At 36.0% G+C, this 21872-nt stretch overlaps 1 protein-coding gene across 2 annotated transcripts in view; it reads right to left on the bottom strand.

Annotated features, from left to right (window-relative positions):
* Nucleotides 1-2130: 2130 nt before the first annotated feature.
* Sb (serine proteinase stubble) overlaps nucleotides 2131-21872 on the bottom strand; it is a 192368-nt gene continuing 172626 nt past the window's right edge. For both annotated transcript variants that reach the window (XM_074169485.1, XM_074169484.1), the window contains 3 exons: nucleotides 11691-11988; nucleotides 6966-7115; nucleotides 2131-2906 (listed from right to left, as the gene is read on the bottom strand). In XM_074169485.1, coding sequence (XP_074025586.1) covers nucleotides 2772-2906; nucleotides 6966-7115; nucleotides 11691-11988 — 583 coding nt within the window. In that variant the 3' untranslated portion in view covers nucleotides 2131-2771. The remainder of the gene's footprint in view (nucleotides 2907-6965; nucleotides 7116-11690; nucleotides 11989-21872) is intronic.

Below are 21872 nucleotides of genomic sequence, written 5' to 3'. Positions count from 1 at the left end.
TTGCCTCTTCTGGAAGGCGTCTCTTTCCGTTTCTTTGTTTGTGGCGGTTTCGGTTTTTTTACCCTTTTCCTGTCGGCTGACTTTGTCGATTTTTCCTGTGTCTGGAGTTTTAGTCTCCTCCTGTTTTTTCTCTGGTTTCTTCGTTTTTCCATCGGGTTTTGTTTTTCCTTTCTCTTCCAACTTTTTTCTCAGTGCTGTGTTTTCGGCCAGTATTTGGTCGAATTTTTTATTCATTTCTGTCATTTGGTTGACCAGTTTGTTTAGAGTTTCCCGGAGTTTTGCGTTGTCCTCTTTCAAGGCTTTGTTTTCTGCTTCTGCTACTTCCATTTTTGTCTCTCTGAAATAAAATTTCTGGAAATAATGGGTTAGTTTTTCGAATTCTGATATTTAGTTCTGAGAAGAACTTATTTCTCAGTTCTAAGAAGAACTATTGTTTGTGTGTCCTAAGCACTTCTCAATTTGTATCGCTTAGGTAGTCCTTCACAGGTACAAGCTTTCTCTTCCAGTAGATGTTGCCTCTACGAGATCTCAACACTGAATGATGTGTCGCTTGGTAGATGCTCTCGATATTATTTGAAATAAAGTTCTAAGGCAGTGTCCGGTGATGGGAGAATTGTGCCCTCCATCGGTGGTACGGTGTATTGACAAATAACGTATACTTTTCATATCTCGTTGGCGACCCGGCATAGTACGATATTCTATCGCTATAGAGTGGCAATTCGCATTGGCGACCTGGGATTTCTATCGCGATAGAGTGGCAATTTGATCGAGGAAGGTATTCATTTAGTCGGGGTCAAAATAAATAACGGAGCAATAATATAAACATAAAATAAAAGCTAATTCTACCTGACGTACTACTGGGGAAAATAGTAACTTCGTTACACTATTTATATCTATACTACCTATACTAATATCTATATGTATGTATGTATGTTTGTTTGTTTGTTTGTGTCTTTTTCACGCCTAAACGACTGAACGGATTTAGATGAAATACAACTCATACATCAGAATAACATCCAGGCTACAGTTTATGAAGGTTTTGTGTAATTTTGTGTATAACGGTAAGTAAGTGCAGGTTTTTCAGTCGCAGACCCAGGACTGAGATAGCAACCTGCCTAGGAACCTACGCGACTGTATTTCATGCGGAAATTTACGCTATTGAATTGTGTGCGGAGAGATTGAAAGAATCAAACCTTATACGCAAGTCAATTAAATATTCTCGGACAGTCAAGCAGCGTTAGAAGCTCTTGGCTCCTACCTAGCAAATTCTAAATTGGTAGCAAATTGCCAAAAACGACTCTTCTCGATAGAAAGACTCAACAGATTTTCTCTGGTCTGGATTCCAGGACATACTGACCTCCAAGAGGGAAAATAGGGGTTCAAAGAATGTATTGAATTTCATCAGTTCTGAAGTTGGAAACCTTAAGTTTTGTGTTAATTGAAAAAAATTGTAACTATTTGTTTGAAATGGTCCGTAACGAAACTCAATATGACAAACCAAATTCTACGCGGGCCAAACCGCGACCAACAACTAGTAGTAAGTATATATAAACAATGCATTTAGATGTGACGTAAAATCTATTGAACTTCTAATAAGAATTCTATTTGAAGAAGATAGCAAGGTTTTATTGGCATTTGGACGAAACATGCAAGTAGTCCGCTGGTCGATATGTGATCATATTCTACGAGGAATCATCAGATATATACGGTTCTGATTTCCCGCTTGAGGAATGGAAACAATCTTAGTGAATTAAGTTTCTGTCCAGCTTCAACTTCAACCTCACAAGGTTGACAAGTTTGAAATGTTTATAATGAAGATTTTGAAACCCTCTCCAAAATAGGGTTTGATTGAAAATATTTGTTTTAAATCAGTTGAACTAGTTTCTAATGGACCGGAAGAAATTATTCGCTTCGCTGATTGTTTGGGGTTGAAAAAATTATTACAGATTTGTATTAAACTATTTTCATTAATATGGAAATGAGACACATGAAAGTTCTGATGTTTAGGTTGAGAAAATCAGTCACACGAAAATAGAAAGGATATGCAGTTGATCCATCATGGTATGATTTGTTACACTGTCATCAAGACAATGTGATGAAACGTATTACGAATGAAAAATTCACAACATGTACTATTTATTCAACTGTATATAATACAAATAAATTAAATATCACATACAAACATATTATTTTCTATTTATTGCTAAACATATTAACATTACCTAGTCAAAATGGTGTACCATTTTTTTCAGTTACATATTATATAAGTCAGTATTATATGTTCACATATTACAAAATATACATTTTTTACAAAAAAGTGCTATATTCAATGTCTGATTGAAAAAATTATGCTAATTTGCTGAATTACGTAGTTTCAGGAAATCAAATCTCACGATATGATTTCGAATTTTCATATATGTGTCACTATTTTTTTGCTTTGAAGGTCATCCATTTATGGAATTCCTTCCTGACGTTTCGCCAGCGTGAGTGGTTAGCTTCTTTAGAGATTTATACATCCTGAGTTTATATTCGATGACTGTATGATCTCAAGCCTCTGAAGAAGCCCTCCATATATTTTGACTACTGAGTTCATCTTGAATTATTCATTTTTAGAAATTGTAATTGACTGAACGGAATGTTATCTAATGGAATGATAGATTCGCACCAGTCATTTGGTGCGATGAAAGAATATGAAAGCTTCTCGAAAGTTTTCTCACATGACTTTCACAAAATTTGAATATTTCTTAGCTTCGAAACTGGACGATTGAATATCAAGTTACATTTTTCAGGATCCATGGAACAAACTTCGAAATTCTGGTACAAACTCCTGGTAGATTCGCTTCCGCACAGCCGATCCCCCAGGAAATGATTCCTGCAAGGAAGTACCGCCCGTCTCTGCCCTTCACCTGGAAAAATAAATTCGGCTTAACCTATGGATTTTAATATCTAGCAATGAAGTTACTATTTATTTCATGATTTGTAGTATTTTAGCGATTCAAATCCAATGTGAATCACTACACACAGGCACCGCTCTTAGAGCGCCTTAAGAATTTTCCTGTAGTGCTTGTGTCTTTTCCTTGAAAAAAATCAGAAATAGGGTAGTGAAAAAAGGTAAAGCATAAAAGTTGTATCACCAAAATGAACAGCGACAAAAACAACTTTTTTTTCACTACTTAGAATCTTTTTGACTAAAAACTTACCACTTACTGATACAATTCATTTTGAATGTTCACTACGAAAGGTTAACAAACAATCAAAACACGGGTATGTTTCGTTATACAATAAATTTCTCAAGCAGGATTTGATTGGGAGGCAAAACGAAAACTATAGAAAACAACAGTAACTTTTGTCATGTGAGGTGGAACTGATTTTTACTCCAACAAATATTGGAAATGGTTCGTTCAACTGCCATAAATTGATAGGGGTTTGAATGTGATTACTTTTCGGGTTATTGCAGTAGTCCTCTTTGAACGATCCATCTCTGAGGTACAGAGTGGGCCAAAATGAATAATTTGAAAGGTAAACTCCTTTTTTCAAACTAGATGGGTGTGTCTGAAGGTCAAATTTTATGGCAAATTCAATGGTGAAAACCTCATATCAATATTCATCATCGTTTCTGAGTAAAAAAGTTCCTGTAACTTTTTTCCTGTCGAAAATTCCTTATTTCTATGAAAACATTCCCAAAGCCCCTTTTTACTTAGAATTCAATTCATATTTCAAAAGAGCTCAAAATTACCTTTCCAAAAAATGTAGCAAACTGGATATTTTGCTAGACATCTTTGAAATAAATAGCTTTAGGGATTTTTTGAAACGCACACATTGATGAAGTGGGCTTTGGACGAGACGACGATGAAACAGAAAAAAATTGTTCAGTGGTGCTATCAAATGTTGAGAAAGCTTTTCACAGTAGTAATTAAAACGCATAGTTTCATCAACACTGATAACAATCTATACTTTTTTATTACTAATAAATGAAACTTCAACAATAATAATAATACTGATGAAGAACAAACAATGAAATGTTTGAAGGTGACTGAGAATGCTTCAAATGGATTTTATTAGTTCGGACTTCCATTGTCTGATATTATTTGATATCGTATCATCACCCGAAGACGATTAGGGATACTAACAATCGAAACGTCGTGAAATAACTTGGCTTGAAATCTCTAAACAATTTATTTTATTATTTTTTGTTCAACTGTTCTATTTTTACTTGTATTTTATTTCCCTGTTATTTCATTTCGAAGTTTTTTCCTAATATATATATTTTTTTTAATTATTATTCTGGCATCGACTGCTGAGGTCATTAGCTATTTTGTTGTATACGATATCTGTTTATATTTTGTTAAAAAGGTCTGTTGCTTTCAGAAAGCTCAAAACATTTCTTATAGCTTTGGTACTGAGGCAAGTTCTGATATTATCCGGTAAGTTATATCATTGTCGATCAGCTTCATAATGGTGGCATTCTGAGAGAAGGTGTTTAACCATGATCAAAGTTTGGCAATTTTCGCAGGATGGTTGTCTTTTTCTTCTCAGTATATAAGAGAATGATAAGTTCGTATGTCCTATCCTGAGTCGTGTTATTATGACTTGTTCTCTTCTCGTTAGCCCTTGTGGAAGTCTCATGGCTGCAATATCAGTATGTCTTTCTTGAAGCGTCACCAGAACACATTAAGTAATAAAATGTGCCAGAACATAAAGAGAGCTCGAGCAAAAGTCGACCATGACGCCATAAATCTGTAAATCATAAATCTGATGAGTTGAACCATTCACTTGAGGGAGTTCTTCCTCATTCTGTCATTAATTATGACGAAACAAATATTACAGACGACCCAGGCCGTAAAAAGGTTGTTGTTAGAAGAGGGTGCCGACATCCTGAAAAGATTATTGACTCCTCAAAGTCGAGCACTTCTGTTATGTTTGCTGCTGCCGGGGACGGGACACTTCTCCCCCCATATGTAACATATAAAGCTGAGAATCTTTATAATACCTGGATCGAACATGATCTCAAGGGTATAGTTTATAATAGGAGTAAGAGTGGATAGTTTACTTTGGAGATTTTCGAAGACTGGTTTCGAAAAATGCCTTGCCCTATTTCTTGAAGCAAGATAAAGAGGAGAAGAAAATTATGATTGGGGATAATTTAGCGAGTCATATATCCCCATATATAATAGAAGAATGTAAAAAAACAACATCCTCTTCATTCTACTTCCTCCAAACAGAACTGGACTCACTCAGCCGTTGGATGTAGCATTTTTCCGTCCACTTAAAATCAAGTGGCGTGAAACTTTTTATCTTCATGGAAAGCAAAAAATCGTTAAACTATTCCAAAAGATACATTTCCTCGACTAAAACAATACGAGAAAACTGGAAATGGCCTGAACATAAGGATGAGCTCTATTATTGCTGGCAGGATATTGTAGGTGGCATTAAACCACCTAAAGCGCTGAATAAACGAGGTATTTTTTCAATACCAGAAATGAAACCTTTTCAGTTAAGCTAAATTACTATAATCAGTCATTATCAAATACATTTTTTAAGTTCTTTGTGTTTTTATTGACCCCAAAAATATTTTCATTGTCTCTTACGTTAACATAACACTGTCTATTTATATTTCCATTGTCCCAAGTTACCACAACAATGCATAATTTGAGCTGTTCATTGATTTTATATAGCTGTCTAAAGTTACCCTATTCTGGTGGGTAACTTGAGACAAGCTTGAAAAATTAAAAAAAGTACTTATGACAATATAAAATTGAATATTCTACTAACATATGATAGTTACCTATATGACTAATGTTTTCAAATAGTTTTTCAACATTCAGTTATTCTAGGTATGTCGTGAACTTCACTTCAAAGTTAAAACGTGTCTCAATTTACCCCAAATTACGGTATTTAGTTTGAAAATAGGAGTTTCCCTTCAATAGTATCCAATTTGGGTCACTCTGTACGTTTCAATTTTAGATATTCGAACATATCTGTCAATGAAAAATTGACGTCGTCTTAAAAAAGTTTCAGTTAAATTTTTTCCTCCAAGATTTCCTTATGAAATAGACCCACAACACAGTCACCATAAAGTTTCAGGTCGAACGTAGCTTTTCAAGATGTTTTTTCGTTAACATCATTAACTATTTGTGGTTGTCATCAGACCACTATCATCATGACCATCAACATTTCCAGTCAAAAAAAAGAACAGTCAACTGTGGAAGAACCTGTCAAAGTCATCTTCATTTAACTCATACAAGAGACAACTTTTTTACTTTTTTCGGTTAACTGATGATTCAAATTCTAGCCTTTGAACAACTGTGCTGTCATATTACCGCATCTACCGTTCTCTTGACGGAGTTCAATTATCAATACTTGTTTTGCAGTTGAATAAATTATTGTGAGCACAATTATGAGCCGACATAGGCATAAAGACATTTATCGATGGAGTGTGACATAGGATACAAAAACTGAATTTATCTATTCATAACTTGTGTTTTGTCCTTAAAAAAATAACTATTGTTTGAATTCAAACAATTAATTATTATTATTGAACAAATTAGATAATTCCTGGCAAAACAAAACCAGTTGCATGACTTTTTTAATGTGAAGTTATTCTTAATGTAACGATATTTACTGTATCAAGTTCAAGAAAAAATGGATGATCTTTCTAACCATGTATAGCTTGACCCTCAATCCTGTTCAAGTTTCAAGGTTTGGTACACACCCTGATATGTGGAGGATTGGGAAAATTGGTGAGAATGATTTTTCCCAAAAATGAGAACTGATGGGTGTGAACGTTTTCATATGAGAAATAAGGTGTTTTCTTTTCATTACCGATCTATGTATAGAAATTATTCTTTCCATGATTTTGTTCTTCGATTACTGTAAGAGGCAGGTTTATTCTCCAATGACTGAAATTCCAGCTGAGTTAAACCAAGAAGGAATTTTTGTTGAAGGCAAGTTATGTTTGAACTCACTTGTAAGGGTCCTCCGGAATCCCCTTGACAGGAATCCTGACCTCCGCCGTCGTGTCCGGCACACAGGAAGATATCTGGAATGGACTCGTGTCTTCCGGCTCTCAGAAACATACTTTTACAGCGGTCGTTGCTAACTATAGGAACTTGAACCTGAAAATTCAACGAAAACAAAATCAGAAATGATGAAAAGAGAAACTCATAGTTATTGAACCTGGTATTCTATCTTCAACAAATTGTGAAAGAAAATACGGAATTTCTTTATACTTTGTTGGGATATAACCAAAATATCTTCATTCGCTTAATTGTCCTGCAGTATTAATTAGAAAAAACTCTGTAAGAATGCACTTACATCAATTTCATGAATAAATAAGTATTGAAAAAGTTATGATTCTGTTTCTTTATTTCTTTTCACAATTATATATATTGTTTATATTCATTGTCAGTCAAACAAGTTGTTGGATGAATAGTCAACGGGATTTTCGTTTTGACTGGCGTTGGAGACCTCAGTGGAAAACGTCGTCCTCAAAATAGGAAGTCAAATATAGTTTCCAGATTATGTCCTGAATTTTCAAAACAGTTATTTTGATAAGGTGAGTGATTCATTTGATCACTCAGATTGAAATATGTTTTCTATAGAATTATGTGAAGGATAAACATTTTCCAAAGTATTGATAAGAATATGATACGAAGTTAAAACTGCAATCAGTATGATGGATTTTCATTTGTCAGATTATTAATTCAATATTTTTCGTTTCAAAGATCAGTTACTTTCCTTTCAGCAATGCATATTGCAGACAAAGACAAGAGGGGATTTCCGTCGATGGCTTCCTTTGATACTCATAGTATTCTTGCGATTCCATAGATGGGTCTCCATAAAGGAAAATAACATTACCACACATGTCTCTTTACTTCAAAATACCTGCATCATCGGTCAAGGTCATTTCATGGATGCCAAGAAACTTATTAGATAATAAATTTCGCATTTTTACACCACGACCTTCAGGCCTGGAATAGCACGATCCTCAAAACGGCCCCCTACTTCTTTATTTCAGGAGATATCTATCTCCTGAAATAGTTGCTTGGGAGAAATCATACAGAGTCGAAAAATTGTTTTTTCTGTCTGTTTCTAATTACATTTGTGAACAAATCGCTTATCACCATGGATAAAAACTTGAAATTTCAACCACTTATAGAATCTCATTAGATTATTTTATAAACGAAAATGGAAAAACTGTCTTTTCAGCAATTTTCAATTTTTTTCTTCTTAAAACTCCTAGTGACAAAGAAGTTCATAGATTTGGCTAGGCTAGGTTGAGTCTAAAGTCAGTGGATCTACTCGACCCTCTACCGAAACTCTCAAGGGTCAAGCTCAGCTGTTTCACCATTTTCCAAACAGAGACACACACTGTCTTCCGACAGTCCTCCTAATCTCTTCATATGATGATTCAAATGACAGTGACCTGTTAGACATCGCAGTTTATTCCTACTGTAGTCCAACAACTATTTAGTATCAAGCTTCGAACGGTGAATGAAGACCTTGGAGTGAGCTTATCCTGGAGGATTCTGTCAGACGTCCATAAATCTTCTTGCCATCTAGGTGTTCAGTCTTTTTTTGAGAAAACCTAAAGCGATACCAATGACAGCACCCTCCTTTGCAAGAGAGTCAGCAGCCTCATCTTCTAGGCTAGTATGGCCAGGAATCCTCCTATCGAGGAGAGTTTTTTTTGACAATTTGTTTTCAACGCCGCTCGACTGTCCGAGAAAATTTTTATTGACTTGTGTATGAGGTTGGATTCTTCCAATTTCTCCTCACAAAATTCAATAGCTAAAATTTTCGCTTTAACTACAGTCGCATAGGTTTATGGGCAGGTTATTATCTCTGTCCTGGGTCTGCGACTGAAAACACCTGCACCAGAACCAGAAGAAGTTTTAGATCCATCTGTGAACCAACAACTATCTGCTCTTAATATTTCCTTCTCCCAGAGGATCCAGTCCTTACTACTCGGGAATAGTACTTTATAAGGCAGTTCGTAGTTGACAGTTTGAGGCATAAAGTCAGAGGTCATTTCAAGAAAAGTTCATAGAAGTAACGTCTTCATTCCTTTGCAAAATGAATGGCAACATTTTTTCTGTAACTTCAATAGTACAGGCAGTATCCATGCTTAAACGAAAAATAATTTTCATCAATAACTCTAAAACTTTCGAAACTATTTTTTATTTTCGACTTGTGTAATAGATCGCCTTAGTATTTACATCATTGGTATTCGAACATATTTCAAAATGGTTATAGATTTGAAGACGTTTCCAGTATAAATTCAATAAACAGCTCAATAGTATTAAGTTTGGTCGTAGTATTTAAATATGAAATATCACCTGTTTCGAGAATTCCATGATTTTCTACTTCTGTAGTGCTTGTAATAACTCCAAGGCGCAAACAATTCTGACATTTAATTTTTACTCTGCATTCAAACCAGCTGTTTGCAAAAAATCGCAAATGAATCAAATGAATGAAAACTAATTTTCATCATAAATGACTGTCAGTCATATTCGTGAAAGAATCCATTTTCATCGTAGAAACGAAAACACAAATGTCAAGTTGTTGAAGGCTTCCAAATTTAAACATTTAGGCGTTTTTCAATTTCGATTGCTTCCCGAATCATCCTGGCCTGAAGATTTTTCTCCGTAGCAATGTTCTTGGTGTTTTCGAAGCTTATTGTGTGGCCTGTTTCCTGGTGGTGTTCGAAAAGAGATGATGCTGGATCTGATTTGCGAACAGCTAGTTCATGTTCATAGGCTCTGATTCATGCCCTCTGCTTCATTGGGTATCGTGTCCTTGGGTGTTCTTAACATAGTGGAGATTTGGTTGTTGGCTGTGATTACTGTCTTTACGTTATGTTTCTCCATAATTCGGCTCACTTTGTCAGTGACTCCATGGATGTAGGAGAGAAAAGCTTTTGTCTCGTTGGTCTGTTCCTCAGTAACTAGTGGGGTGGGGTTTGTGTTTGCTGTCGTTGGATGGATCTTTGTATATGAGAGACGGGATAGTCGTTTTAGTGAAGGGCGGAAAATATTGAATCAGTTGCAGTCCCCACCCCCAGGCTCATATAGACTAATAAACCTCATGTATGCATTCTCGACCATCAGAGCAGGAAGATATTTGTCGTGAAGGATTCAGCTTCTGTCGAGACGAATACTGTTCAGAAAGAGAATGAAGAACGGATGAAATATCGAGGTTTTCTCAACGAAGTCCAAAGACTCTCTCCAGGCCCTTCTGTCACGATGGTTGTTTCGATTATTGGAGTTGATTTTTCTACCCAATATAATCACTCACCCCACGGTGTGTGGAGTGGTCAATGGTTTGATAATGGACAGATTATACCTAGTAAATCACAGTAGCTCACGAATCAATGTAAATGAATCATCGTGGACTATACACTTGTGATGCACTGTTTGGAACCTTTGGTGTAGTACAGTTCCCTGTATCTATTGTGGTTGTCAGTGAGTCTTATAGAACGATGTATGAGCGAATTCAGCAGGGCAGGATGATGATGGGACTTGGCATTGAGGTAGCGGTTAGTATGGGTAGGTTTTCGGTAGACCGTGTGTGAGAAAGAGTTGTTGGACTTTGTGATCAAAATGTCGAGGAAAGGGAAGGAGTTATTATTCTCAAATTCCATTGTGAACTTCAGGTCGGAGTGTAAGGAGTTGATGTGGTTCAGGAATGTATGAGATCTTCGTATCCACGGAGCCATATGACGAAGACATCATACACGTATCGGAGCCAACACGTGGGTTTGAGATGAGACGTGTCAATGGCTCTGGTTTCGAAGTCCTCCATGTAAAGGTTTGCAAGGAGTGGAGAGAGAGAGGAGAATCCATAGGGCCGCCTTTGATTAGTTTGTAGAATTTGTGCTGGACATGCATGCAGTGGCTGATGAGGTTAATCGTATCGTGTGGGATTTGATGTTTCGTTTGGAGAAGGGACAAAGTTTAGGATACTGGGATATTTGCGAAAAGGGATGCTACGTCAAAGCTGACAGCTGAATTACTGGAGAGGAGCAAGTACTTTGAAATCGTTCTATTGGTGGTCATCCTTACCAAATTTGTGCTGTATTAGCTGGTTTAGTTGTTTTTCGTTGGCTATCTGCCTACAAAGTCGTAGGTTCACGTGAAAAGCAAGGGGATAAAGGGTTTTTCACCTGAACTTGGGCATGTCATATCATATGTCATTATTTTATAAATAGGGCTACAGTTCTTCAATAAGTTACCAAATTATGTTACCGAGTCCCCAGCTTCGTTAATAAGCTGGGTTTATTTGGTCGAGTGTGAATAGGTGTGAGCTACAATAATCCCTTGCGGGTTGCAGTGGAGGGTCGAATAGACCCACTCACTTCGGATCTAACCTAACCTGACCCCTACTTTGAATATTTTCAAAAATAGATATGCTTGTAAAGAAGTGTATTCATTCTGTGGATTACATTTTGTCCGGAACTGACAGGCACAAATGATTTATTTTTATCATGTATTTTCATTTGGTAAAATGATGAAGGGAGGTTATTTGAACTTCTTGTTCAAATAATGCTCTGAATAATTTATATGAATATTTAATACGATGTCATTTGAACGTTCTATCCTAGTCTATTTTCAATATGCTTGAAAGTAGCACAGCGTTATTATCAATTACATCAGTCTTTCAACTACAAAATGAACAACCAACAATCTCACCTCTTGCAGAATTGAAGGCAACGTCCCCCCTTCGCTGAGCCTGCCCCAACCTGTTACAGTGGCATTCTCCCCGATGAGTAGATCATCCGAAGCAGGCAGACAAATCGGGGATATGTGTGGCTGGTACTCGAAGGGTTTATCTACTCGTACTAGAGCTAGGTCGTACTCGTAAGTGAAGTAGTTGTACTTAGGGTGAACTACTTTTTTGGCGACACCTCTCTCCGTATAAGGCAATGTTTCTTGGACGCTGGAGAAGTCGTACTCGCCAACTCGAATCCGTATTTGGGATGTCAGAAGGCTGAAATAGTTAATGAAGTATAAATAAACACATACTCATGCAAAAAACATCAAATAACAAAACATTAAATCAAGTAAACATTCATTTAATAAATTTTATCGTTGCTTCATGACTATTTTACTTCTTGTATATTGGTGAAGAGGTAGAAAACTGATAGGTTTTAAAAATTGACCCTTTTAAAATATCGTAGCAAACACAGGATATCCATTGGATATCCAGGTCTATTATTGATCCCTATGCATATGGACATAGAATGGACTTTTCAATGGATATTCATGAATCGTTCATTATATTATAACGTGAAAATGGACATGAAAGAGACATCTATATGCATATGGACAGGTCAAATTCAAATCAAAATATACTTTATTGTCCAAGAATAACCATTCTCATGACAAAGCATAAAGTCACAATGATAACATCACAAATATACAGTTAGGTAGGAGATCATAAATACACATAAATTCACACTTACAATAAGCGGACATAAATACATATACATAAACAACAAGATTTACACCACTAAGCAAAATAAATTGAACAACAAAACTACGATGTGCCAAATAAATGAATAAAATAACTTGCCGAAAAAAAAATTACATTTTGTACATGAAATTACAAGGACTACCTCTAAATATATAAAAAATTACGCATACGTTATTTGACAGCCGCCAAAGAGAGAGAATTCAGCAAAAAGAATCCTGAAAGTATTCTTCCAGAGTATAGTAGGCCCTCCCAACTATGAGCGTTTTTACAGATTTTCTGAACTTGACTTCGCTTTTGATGACACGCAAGGTTAGGGGAAGGTGATTGAGAATTTTCTTGCCCTCAAAAATTAAAGAGTTCCGAGTTAAGGTTGAGGAGGGAATTAGAAGCGAGATCAAGTGAGAGGAGCGAGTGTTATAGGTTGACTCAAAAATAATTATAGCTTGGTATTTCTTGTGCATGAGGCAAACCATTTCCAAAATGTAGATACAAACCAATGTCAGAACTCCATGTTGCATAAACAAAGGACGACAGGAGTCACGGTAAGCAGAACTACTTAGGTATCTAATTGCCCTTTTTTGGAGAGAGAATGCTCTTTGAAATAAATACTGAGCACAAGCGCCCCAGAAGCAGATTCCATAACGAAGATGTGATTCTATTAGTGCGTAGTATACGTTCTCCGCTTTACCCAAATTCAACTCATTAGCAACGACACGAACCGCAAAACAACCTGAAGCTAATTGATTGCATAATTTTGTAATATGGTTACCAAACTTCAATTTATCATCAATCAGAGTCCCAGAAATGTATTATCCGTTGTAATGGAGAATTGTTCCTTCTCCAAATAAACATCATCTAAGTCGCCCTTGAATGTGATGATATTTGTTTTGCTTATATTGAAAGCTAGAAGATTGGAATAACACCAAATCTTAACTTTTTCTATATCTATGCTTATGTGGTAGTTAAGCTCTAAGGAGCTTTTGTTGTGCCATAGAATCGATGTATCATCTGCAAAAATAGTAATTTCACCATTGATGTCTAAGTAGGTGAGGTCGTTAATATAAATGAGAAATAGAATCGGGCCCAAAACTGATCCTTGAGGAACTCCACTCTCAATTACCTGCTTTCCAGACTTAATACCATTAAATGATACAATTTGACCACGCTGGACGTTTGATAGATATCCATAAATCGTTCATTATGTTACAACGTGAAAATGGTCATAAAAGGGACATCATAAAAAGGACATAATATGTCCTCCAACATTGAAATTATGGACATAATTCTAGGAACATATGGAATGTAGACGAATATCCATTGGAAGAACATTAATCATCTATGTCAAATGAGCATGACATGAAATTTTATTCGCGTTTTTTATCGAAACGACAAGGGTAGAAAACAACGGACGAAATATAAGACGAGGAAAGAGAAGAAGATTTTTCCTCGATAACTATAAATATGAAATAAATGTATTTCGTTCGAATTTTACAACACAAGTCACAAATATGCTGGTCAATCCTTGTTCTATTCATTGTGAGGTGAATCAATTATTTCAGTTGATGAAATAGGAATCTGCAGTTTCAATAATCGATTAAAAGCATTGAATGCAACTGTTGTAAAAAGGATGTGTCGATATTTTCATTTAATAATTTTTATATTCTGAACACATGATTCTCAAGTTTGATTTTTATTATGATTATTTTGATAGCATTTTGATGATATTTCAATTACATTGTTACTTCAATATATTCTTTTTGTTCAGGAATGATTTTTATTATTAAAAAAATGTAATCATTCAATTCCTGGAAATGACAATATGTCAGCACTAACACAAACTTTTTTTCCAATAGTGGTTGTGAATGAATATTCAATCACATAAGAGTCACTATGATTTCGAAATAAATTTCTTCATAAGTGCAGTGTATGACCAGTTTACGTCCATAGATTTTCAATATCACTTTCAAAAAAGTCTAGATGGAGCCCACTTCATGTCTAGTTTGTGTCCGTGTAAGATTTATTTAAGGTCAACTTGTGATATTGGATATTCTTTTGATGTCCATATTGGTAGCCTACGGATATCCATGGGATGTCTACGATGATACTGGAAAATTCAATGAAACTAGATAAAAAATTTGCTTGTACAAGAAAGAAGCTTTCCCTTTTTGTTGGAAGATTGCTCGCGTTCAGTCTATTCCCAAAAGGGCAAGAAAAATCTTCCAAATAACTAAAGTTCAGTCGCTTTGCCATCAGTAATATAAAAAGTCATGGAGAAAGCCGTAAACCACCATATCCTTGAATATTTGGAAGACTTTAACATCTGGAGCGATCATCAATATGACTTTCGGAACAAAGATCAACAGGTGACCTTCTATAGTATGTCACCCATATTTGGAATGACGCAATCAAAAAACATGGGGCGTCGAAATATGTTGTGTTTGATATTCCTAAGACATTCGACCGTGTGTGACATGAGGGTTAGTTGGCCAAATTTCGTTGCGATGATTTGCCGGATCACTTTTGTGTTTAGCTCTCCATCTTCCTGAAACACGTTTCCTACAAGTGGCCGTCGATGGATATCTCTCGAATACTTTCACCATCAACGCTGGTATTCCTCAGGGATCTATATTGTCAACAATCTCCTTTTTGTAGTTCATATAAACTACTTATTGGATAAAACGAAGATTCCAATATATTGTTTCGCTGATGACAGCACAGTTGTCTCGTCATTCAATTTGGAATCCAGGACATCAGCTGTGGATGCAATTTTTCACCGGCAGCAGGATGTTGCATATCTCAATGAGAATCTAGAACTGGTTTCGAATTGGGGTGAAAGTAACAAGGTTCAATTCAATGCCACAAAAACTCAGGCATCGATTATCTCCACAAAGATGAATATCTCCAAGGCGGATATTATAATGTCAGGACAGACAATTTCGCTCTCTGCTTCGATGAGTTTGTTGGGGGTTGCAAAGGCTCCCATTATTCCACTGTTTGCAACAAATGGTCCAGTATGAGGCCTGCCCGTTCGCCTCATCTCATTGTGCTTGATTTATTCAAGTGGAGATATATAAAAGAGAGGGTTTATTATTTATTTATTCATCTATTTATTTAGTTATTCATTTATTCATTTATTTATCCATTCATTTATTTATTTAATTATTTATTAAATTATTCATTTATTTATTTATTCATTCACCCTAACACTAAAAAAAATTACATTACAAAATAAGTCAGTTACTGACGGGGTCGACTAATTAGTGTAATGATCCTACAAAGACATTGCCACTAGCTGTATGATAACTTTTTTTCTTGAATTTGCTAGAGAATCTGTCCAATCTATATAGATTCAGTTCATTTGCGAGACGTAACATACTTGCAACCTATAGAGCAGAAATTCTGTATATAAAACATTTTACTTGATCTTGTTCTTCTGGATGGAACGTGAAAATCAACTAACGATAATGAATGAGGTGAGTTTAGTCTATTATTAATCAGCTGGTGGAAAAATAATATTACACATATTTTGCGCCTATTTTGGAGAGACAGTATCTTGAATTCATTTCTCAAATGAGATGTTCTCACTAAACAGTAGTCTGGCCATACGTGATATTTTTTGAAGTAAAGATATCTTTAACATTGTTTATGTAGTTTTTCCAATCCATATACTGTGGAGTGATACTCGCCAAACGATATATTTGATCCAAATTCCAAATTACTTATAACCAATGTATAGTACAGTATTTTGATCGAATGAATACTGCTGAAATTTTTAGTTTGCCTGATAATGAACCCTAACATTTTATTTGCATTTCTTGTAATACTTCTTATGTGAGTCCTGAATGATAATGTATTATTATATGTAATTCCTAGGTCTATTAATTCTATGTTTCTTTCAAGAGGGACCCTATTCAGTTCGTAACTGAAAAGAATAGGGTCTTTCTTGTGCATAACCAACATTACTGAACATTTATCAACACTGAAAAATAATTTATTCTCACAACTCCACTCATAAATCCTGTCCAGAGCTTTTTCTAGCATTACACTGTCCCACACTGTTTGTACTTGTTTATAAATGTTTAGGTCATCGGAAAACATTAGACACTCATTTTTTTGAATAAAAAAAAAAATAAGGACCTAATTGGATCCCTGTGGGACTCCAGAGGTAACCTCAAACTTTTCAGAAGGTGAACCATCATATTTCACAAGTGAATCTCTCTTTTCCAAATGACTTTGAACAATTTGAGTGTATTTTCAGTTATCTCATAATTACTCAACTTCCATAATAAAATGTCATGATCTACTTCATCTAAAGCTTTTTGAAAGTCTGTATAGATAGTATCCAGTTGAGATTTGTTTTCAAGTACCTCTTCTGCTTTGTGAGTGAAAGTTAACAAGTTTGACTCTATATATTCATTTCTTACAAAACCGTTTTGCTCTACCCTGATATACTTTTCAACAAACTAATATAATCTGTTATTATGCAACAGCTAAAGCCACTCCTTCAAAAATGCCTTTGGGAAGACCCCGTGCATTTGAAAGTTGAAGACCTCAAATGTTACAAAACGCCGTGAGAGAAACGATAATAATGTCAGGACTTACAATTTTGCTTCCTGCTTTGGCACAATCATGTCACTGGAATTGCAAAGGCTACTTCTCAAAAGTTCGGAACACTGTTCCAAACCAGGAAACTGTCCACACCTCAGGAAATTTTGATAAAATCAGAGTTCCTTTGGAGTATTGTTCTAACGTATGAAGCTCTGCTACTAATCATACCCTGAAGCTGCTGGATTCCATCCAGAAAAAAACCATTCGCCTAATTGGAGACGCGAACATCATTTGCAACCTCAATAGTGTGGAAGATCGAAGAAAGGTTGGAGATTTGTCTCTCTTCTATAGATACTTACTATAGCTTACTGTCGCGGATTCGATTTCACTTTTTGTTGAAACATATTCCGTTTGACGATAAAGGTACCAAACAAGGAAGATGACGTTAGCTCCAATCAAAGAAGTCTACGACGAGTTTGTATTGAATATGTCACAACATTTAAATATATCAGCATACACCACTATTGATGAAAAACTCGAAACATTTAGAGGTAAATTTCCGTTCAGAGTTTATATGCCGAAAAAGCCTAATCGTTATGGAATCGAAATATATGCCTTGGTTGACGCCAAAATGTTCTACAAGGCAAAGTTGGAGGTCCACGTAGGAAAACAGCCTATCGGATCATTTCAGTGTGACACTTCAAATTTATTATTGGTGTCTCGTCTCTGTTCACCTATCTTGGGATCAAATAGGAATATCACGTTCGACATCTTTTTCACTAGCGTACCTATAACTGAAGTACTGAAGCAACACCGTTTCACTACAATTGGAACATTACCTAAAAATAAATCTGAGGTACCTCCTCAAGTGTTGTCTAGACCAGAAAAATCTATCATGTTTGCCTCTAGAGATAAATGTACACTCGTTTTGTACATTCCAAGCCGAAAAAGAAATGTGCAATCACTATCGACGATGCATTACAATGATGGTGTTGGAAGGGAAACTGGTAAACCAGACATAATCATGGACTACAACAAAACGAAAGGAGGTGTCGATGTTGTAGACAAAATGTGCGAAGCCTACAATTGCGCTCGTGCAACTCGTCGTTGGCCAATGATAATTTTTTATAGGGCCATGAATGTTGCTGGAATAAATAGTTATATAATTTGTAACTCGAATAACCAAACAAAAATTAGCAGAAGAAAATTCTTAGAGAATTCAGGATGTCGAATGCTTGATCCACATATTCGTCGACGAGCTCAGCAGCAAAATATTTCAAGGATAATCTGTGCACGACTTTCTGAAATGTGTGGAATAGAAACTAACAATGTTGTTCCTCAGAACCAAACTCATGGACGATGTGCATGCTGCAGCACTAAAAAAAGTCGAAGAACAAAATATTATTGCACAAACTGTGAGAAATATTTGTGACTAGAGCACCTTACTGGATTATGTAGAGATTGTCATGAAGATTATGAAGCTGAATATTTGGAGTAATAGTTTCAGTCGTCCATATGTATTTCGAGAGTTAAAGTTTATTTTCCCCATTTTTCAATATGCAAGTAACTATTTTTGTGTTTTATCGAATCCAGATATTTTTATTTTGTATGGTTACTTTGAATTGTGGAATTGGCCGCTGTAGTAGTGCGCCCGACTCACGATCGGAAGACCGTGGGTTCGATTCCTGCCTCGACCAGATATTTTTCTCAAGAGAATCTATCTGATTGAAGCTGGGATGATTCTGCAATCATGTTAGGAATCACACGTTGGAAGGTAAGACCTCGTTAGTCCTTAGCTCGCACAAGTTTCTCAACTTCTGAGAGTTGTCGTTCGTATGGGGGCGACAGCTGATTAACGGAAAAACAGATTTTAAAACAGATTTTAATCGATTGAAAGCCTCTACATAAAATCGACACTTTTTAATTGTCTCCCCGTTTTATAGTTCAAACAACAAAAATATTATGAATTTGATATATTCGCATAGAGAATAAGGTAAACTTTCATAATATCATACAAATTTGTCATCAACAAATATAATTCATTTATTTTTATATTTCCGAATAGGTCGGTTTCATAGACCGACGTTATCAAAAATTATAACTTTTTTCACGTTGTTTGCAGAAGGTTTTTTTGAAAAAACTCACGTGACGCCACTGAAAATATCCTGTCATCTAACTGAACGATGTTTGTTTGCATTAAAATATTGAGTGAAGGTAACATTTCATAATCATCAGTGGGAATTACTACACTCTCCGAGCAACTCCATTAGATTCAATCAAATATTTATAGTCAACAACTTTCGGTTGTTTTCCACAATAATGACTGCTTCCTGCAGCTGAAGTGATAGACCCCTTGTTTAATTGCGGTTTAGAGCGTTTATACCGCTCTCCTGTCCCAATTCCCCGAGTTCCAATAAATGAGAGTGACGTGAAATCCCCAGTTCGAGTAAGTCATAATCATCAACTTGAATAACCCAACAGGTTGAGTTCAACGGAATAATCTGATTGGAAAACTGTCAGAAAGTTGGAAATTTGTTCGGCAGAATGAGATCGTTAGAGATGTTTGCAGGAGTTCTAACTGTATTTTCAAATAACTTGCAAGTTTCAGTGCTTTATGAACCATACAATGTGCTTCATTCAATAACTTACGAAGTCCTAACTGCCTTAATTCATTTTGAGAATAAATTGAAAATATAATGTTGCTTCAACAGTTTTGTCTGTTTTTGTTGCCCCAATAATTATAATAATAATAATATCGTCTCTATTATCTTCAGAAACATTTTTCAAGCAGATCAGCCAGGTACAATTTTATTGTTATAAGGAAATACAAGGCGAAGTTCAATTTGCATGATGACAAGTCATCATTCAATTGATCTTCCGGGCAACCTCAAAAATGTTGCCTGGTACGCAAAGAAATAAACAAAAAAAGATGAAGTTATATTAAAATACTATTACTATTTGTAGATTGTATTAGGTCGTTAGTAGTTTGAAGATAGTAATAATCGTTTGAAATTGGTATCAAAACGGTTGAAGTCATTTCGTTTCATGGTCTCGGCAATGTCATTGAAAATTGCACAGATCTGGTAGCTGAAACTGCTTCTAAAGAACTCTTTTCGAAAGGAAGGCGGAGTTTGTGGGCCTTCATATCTCACATTTATGTTATGCACATCAGTTCTAAAGGTAATTGTGAGTGAGACTATTAATTATTTTGTGAAACAAAGTTTCATCATGTCACCTTCTCCTATCGCCCATATTCAACCAGCCAGCATCCTTCAGTATAAGGGATATTCCTTTTTTTCTTCTAATTCCAAAAATAACCGTGAGCAGGACTTTTAATATTTTTTTCTTGAATTGGTTAGTTAAACATGGACCATACAAAACATCAGCACTATTTAATATAGTTGAAACTAATAAATATTCATTCTGTTATTTCGTGGTATTTACTGATCGATAAAGAATTTTGTATTCTATACATTATTGCTGATAATTTTTTTCAAAATTTTGATTTATTGCCTCTTCAGTTTGTTACTATATTATGCCGTTAACGTTGGTTCGAAAAATTTCATTCCAGAGATTTTAGCTTCGAAGGTTAGCACCGAAGTGGCCGAACCAGGACGAGGATTTGAGAACCCTGGTCTAGACTGACCCATCACAAATGGTGCGTGGAATGGCGGAAGAACTAGGCGTCAGCTCTCATGCGGTTTTTGATGGTTCAAACCGCATTGGGAAGGACAAAGAGCTCAAAAAGTAGATGCCTCACGATTTGAATGATCGACAGAATTCGTCACGTTCCGAAGTCTGTTCTTCTTTGCTTTGGCGCAACCAAGTCTATCCCATTTTGGATCAGATCATCAAATATGGTTAAAAGTAGACACTCTACCAAAAACAGCAGACGTTCAGGACAATGATTGGACCCCTATGAGCTACTCAGGCACTTTCCAAAAGCAAATACACACCACAAAAAAACCCTGGTTAGTGTATGGTGGTCAGCGGTTGGTGTTATTAAGTATAACTTTCTGTAACCGAGCCAAACCATCACAGCAAAGTCTTATTGTGAGGAAATCGACGGAATTTATCGAACCTGCATCAGCAATAGCCGACACTTGTCAATAGTAGAGGTCCGAATCTGCTCCACGGCAACGCTCGTCTGCACGTTTCACAAATCACCGTACGGAAATTAAACGGATTTAACATCGAAATTCTGCCTCATCCAGCGTATTTCTCATATCTCTCTCCAACCGACTACCATCGCCAAGGCGAATCTCTCTGGCTTGTAGAGATATGCTTGTTTGGCCATCAAAGGTGCCATTAGTACCACATCGTCAGCGACCATGGAGATCCTTCTACATCTACCTCCTCTCTACATTTTTCTGGAGAGAGGCTAGATGGACTGCATATAGACTTGTGCACATTGCCAATTACACAAATACATTTAATGCAGAGGGCAACAGACTGTTGGTTGACACTGGAAGTCACAGCATTCTGAAAATGACCTCTGACTTTATGCCTTCAACTGTCAACTACGAACTGCCTCATATAGTACTGTTCCTAAGTAGAGACGACTGGATTCTCCGAGAGAAGGAAATATTGAAAGCAGATATTTGTTGGTTCACAGATAGATCAAAAACACCTTCTGGTTCTGGTGCAGGTGTTTTCAGTCGCAGACCCAGAACAGGGATATGAACCTGCCTAGAAACCTATGAGACTGTAATTCAAGCGGAAATTTACGCTATTGATTTGTGTGCGGAGAAATTGGAAGACTCCAACCTCATACATTAGTCAATAGAAATATTCTCGAACAGTCAAGCGGCATTGGAAGCTCTTGGCTCCTTCCGAACATCGTCTAAATT

Source organism: Leptinotarsa decemlineata, unplaced genomic scaffold (genome assembly GCF_025532065.1).
Source record: "Leptinotarsa decemlineata unplaced genomic scaffold, Ldec_3_MD MMD2_P_RNA_scaffold_5, whole genome shotgun sequence".
NCBI classification, from domain to species: Eukaryota; Metazoa; Arthropoda; class Insecta; order Coleoptera; family Chrysomelidae; genus Leptinotarsa; species Leptinotarsa decemlineata.
This window is presented reverse-complemented; position numbering and strand designations above follow the sequence as displayed.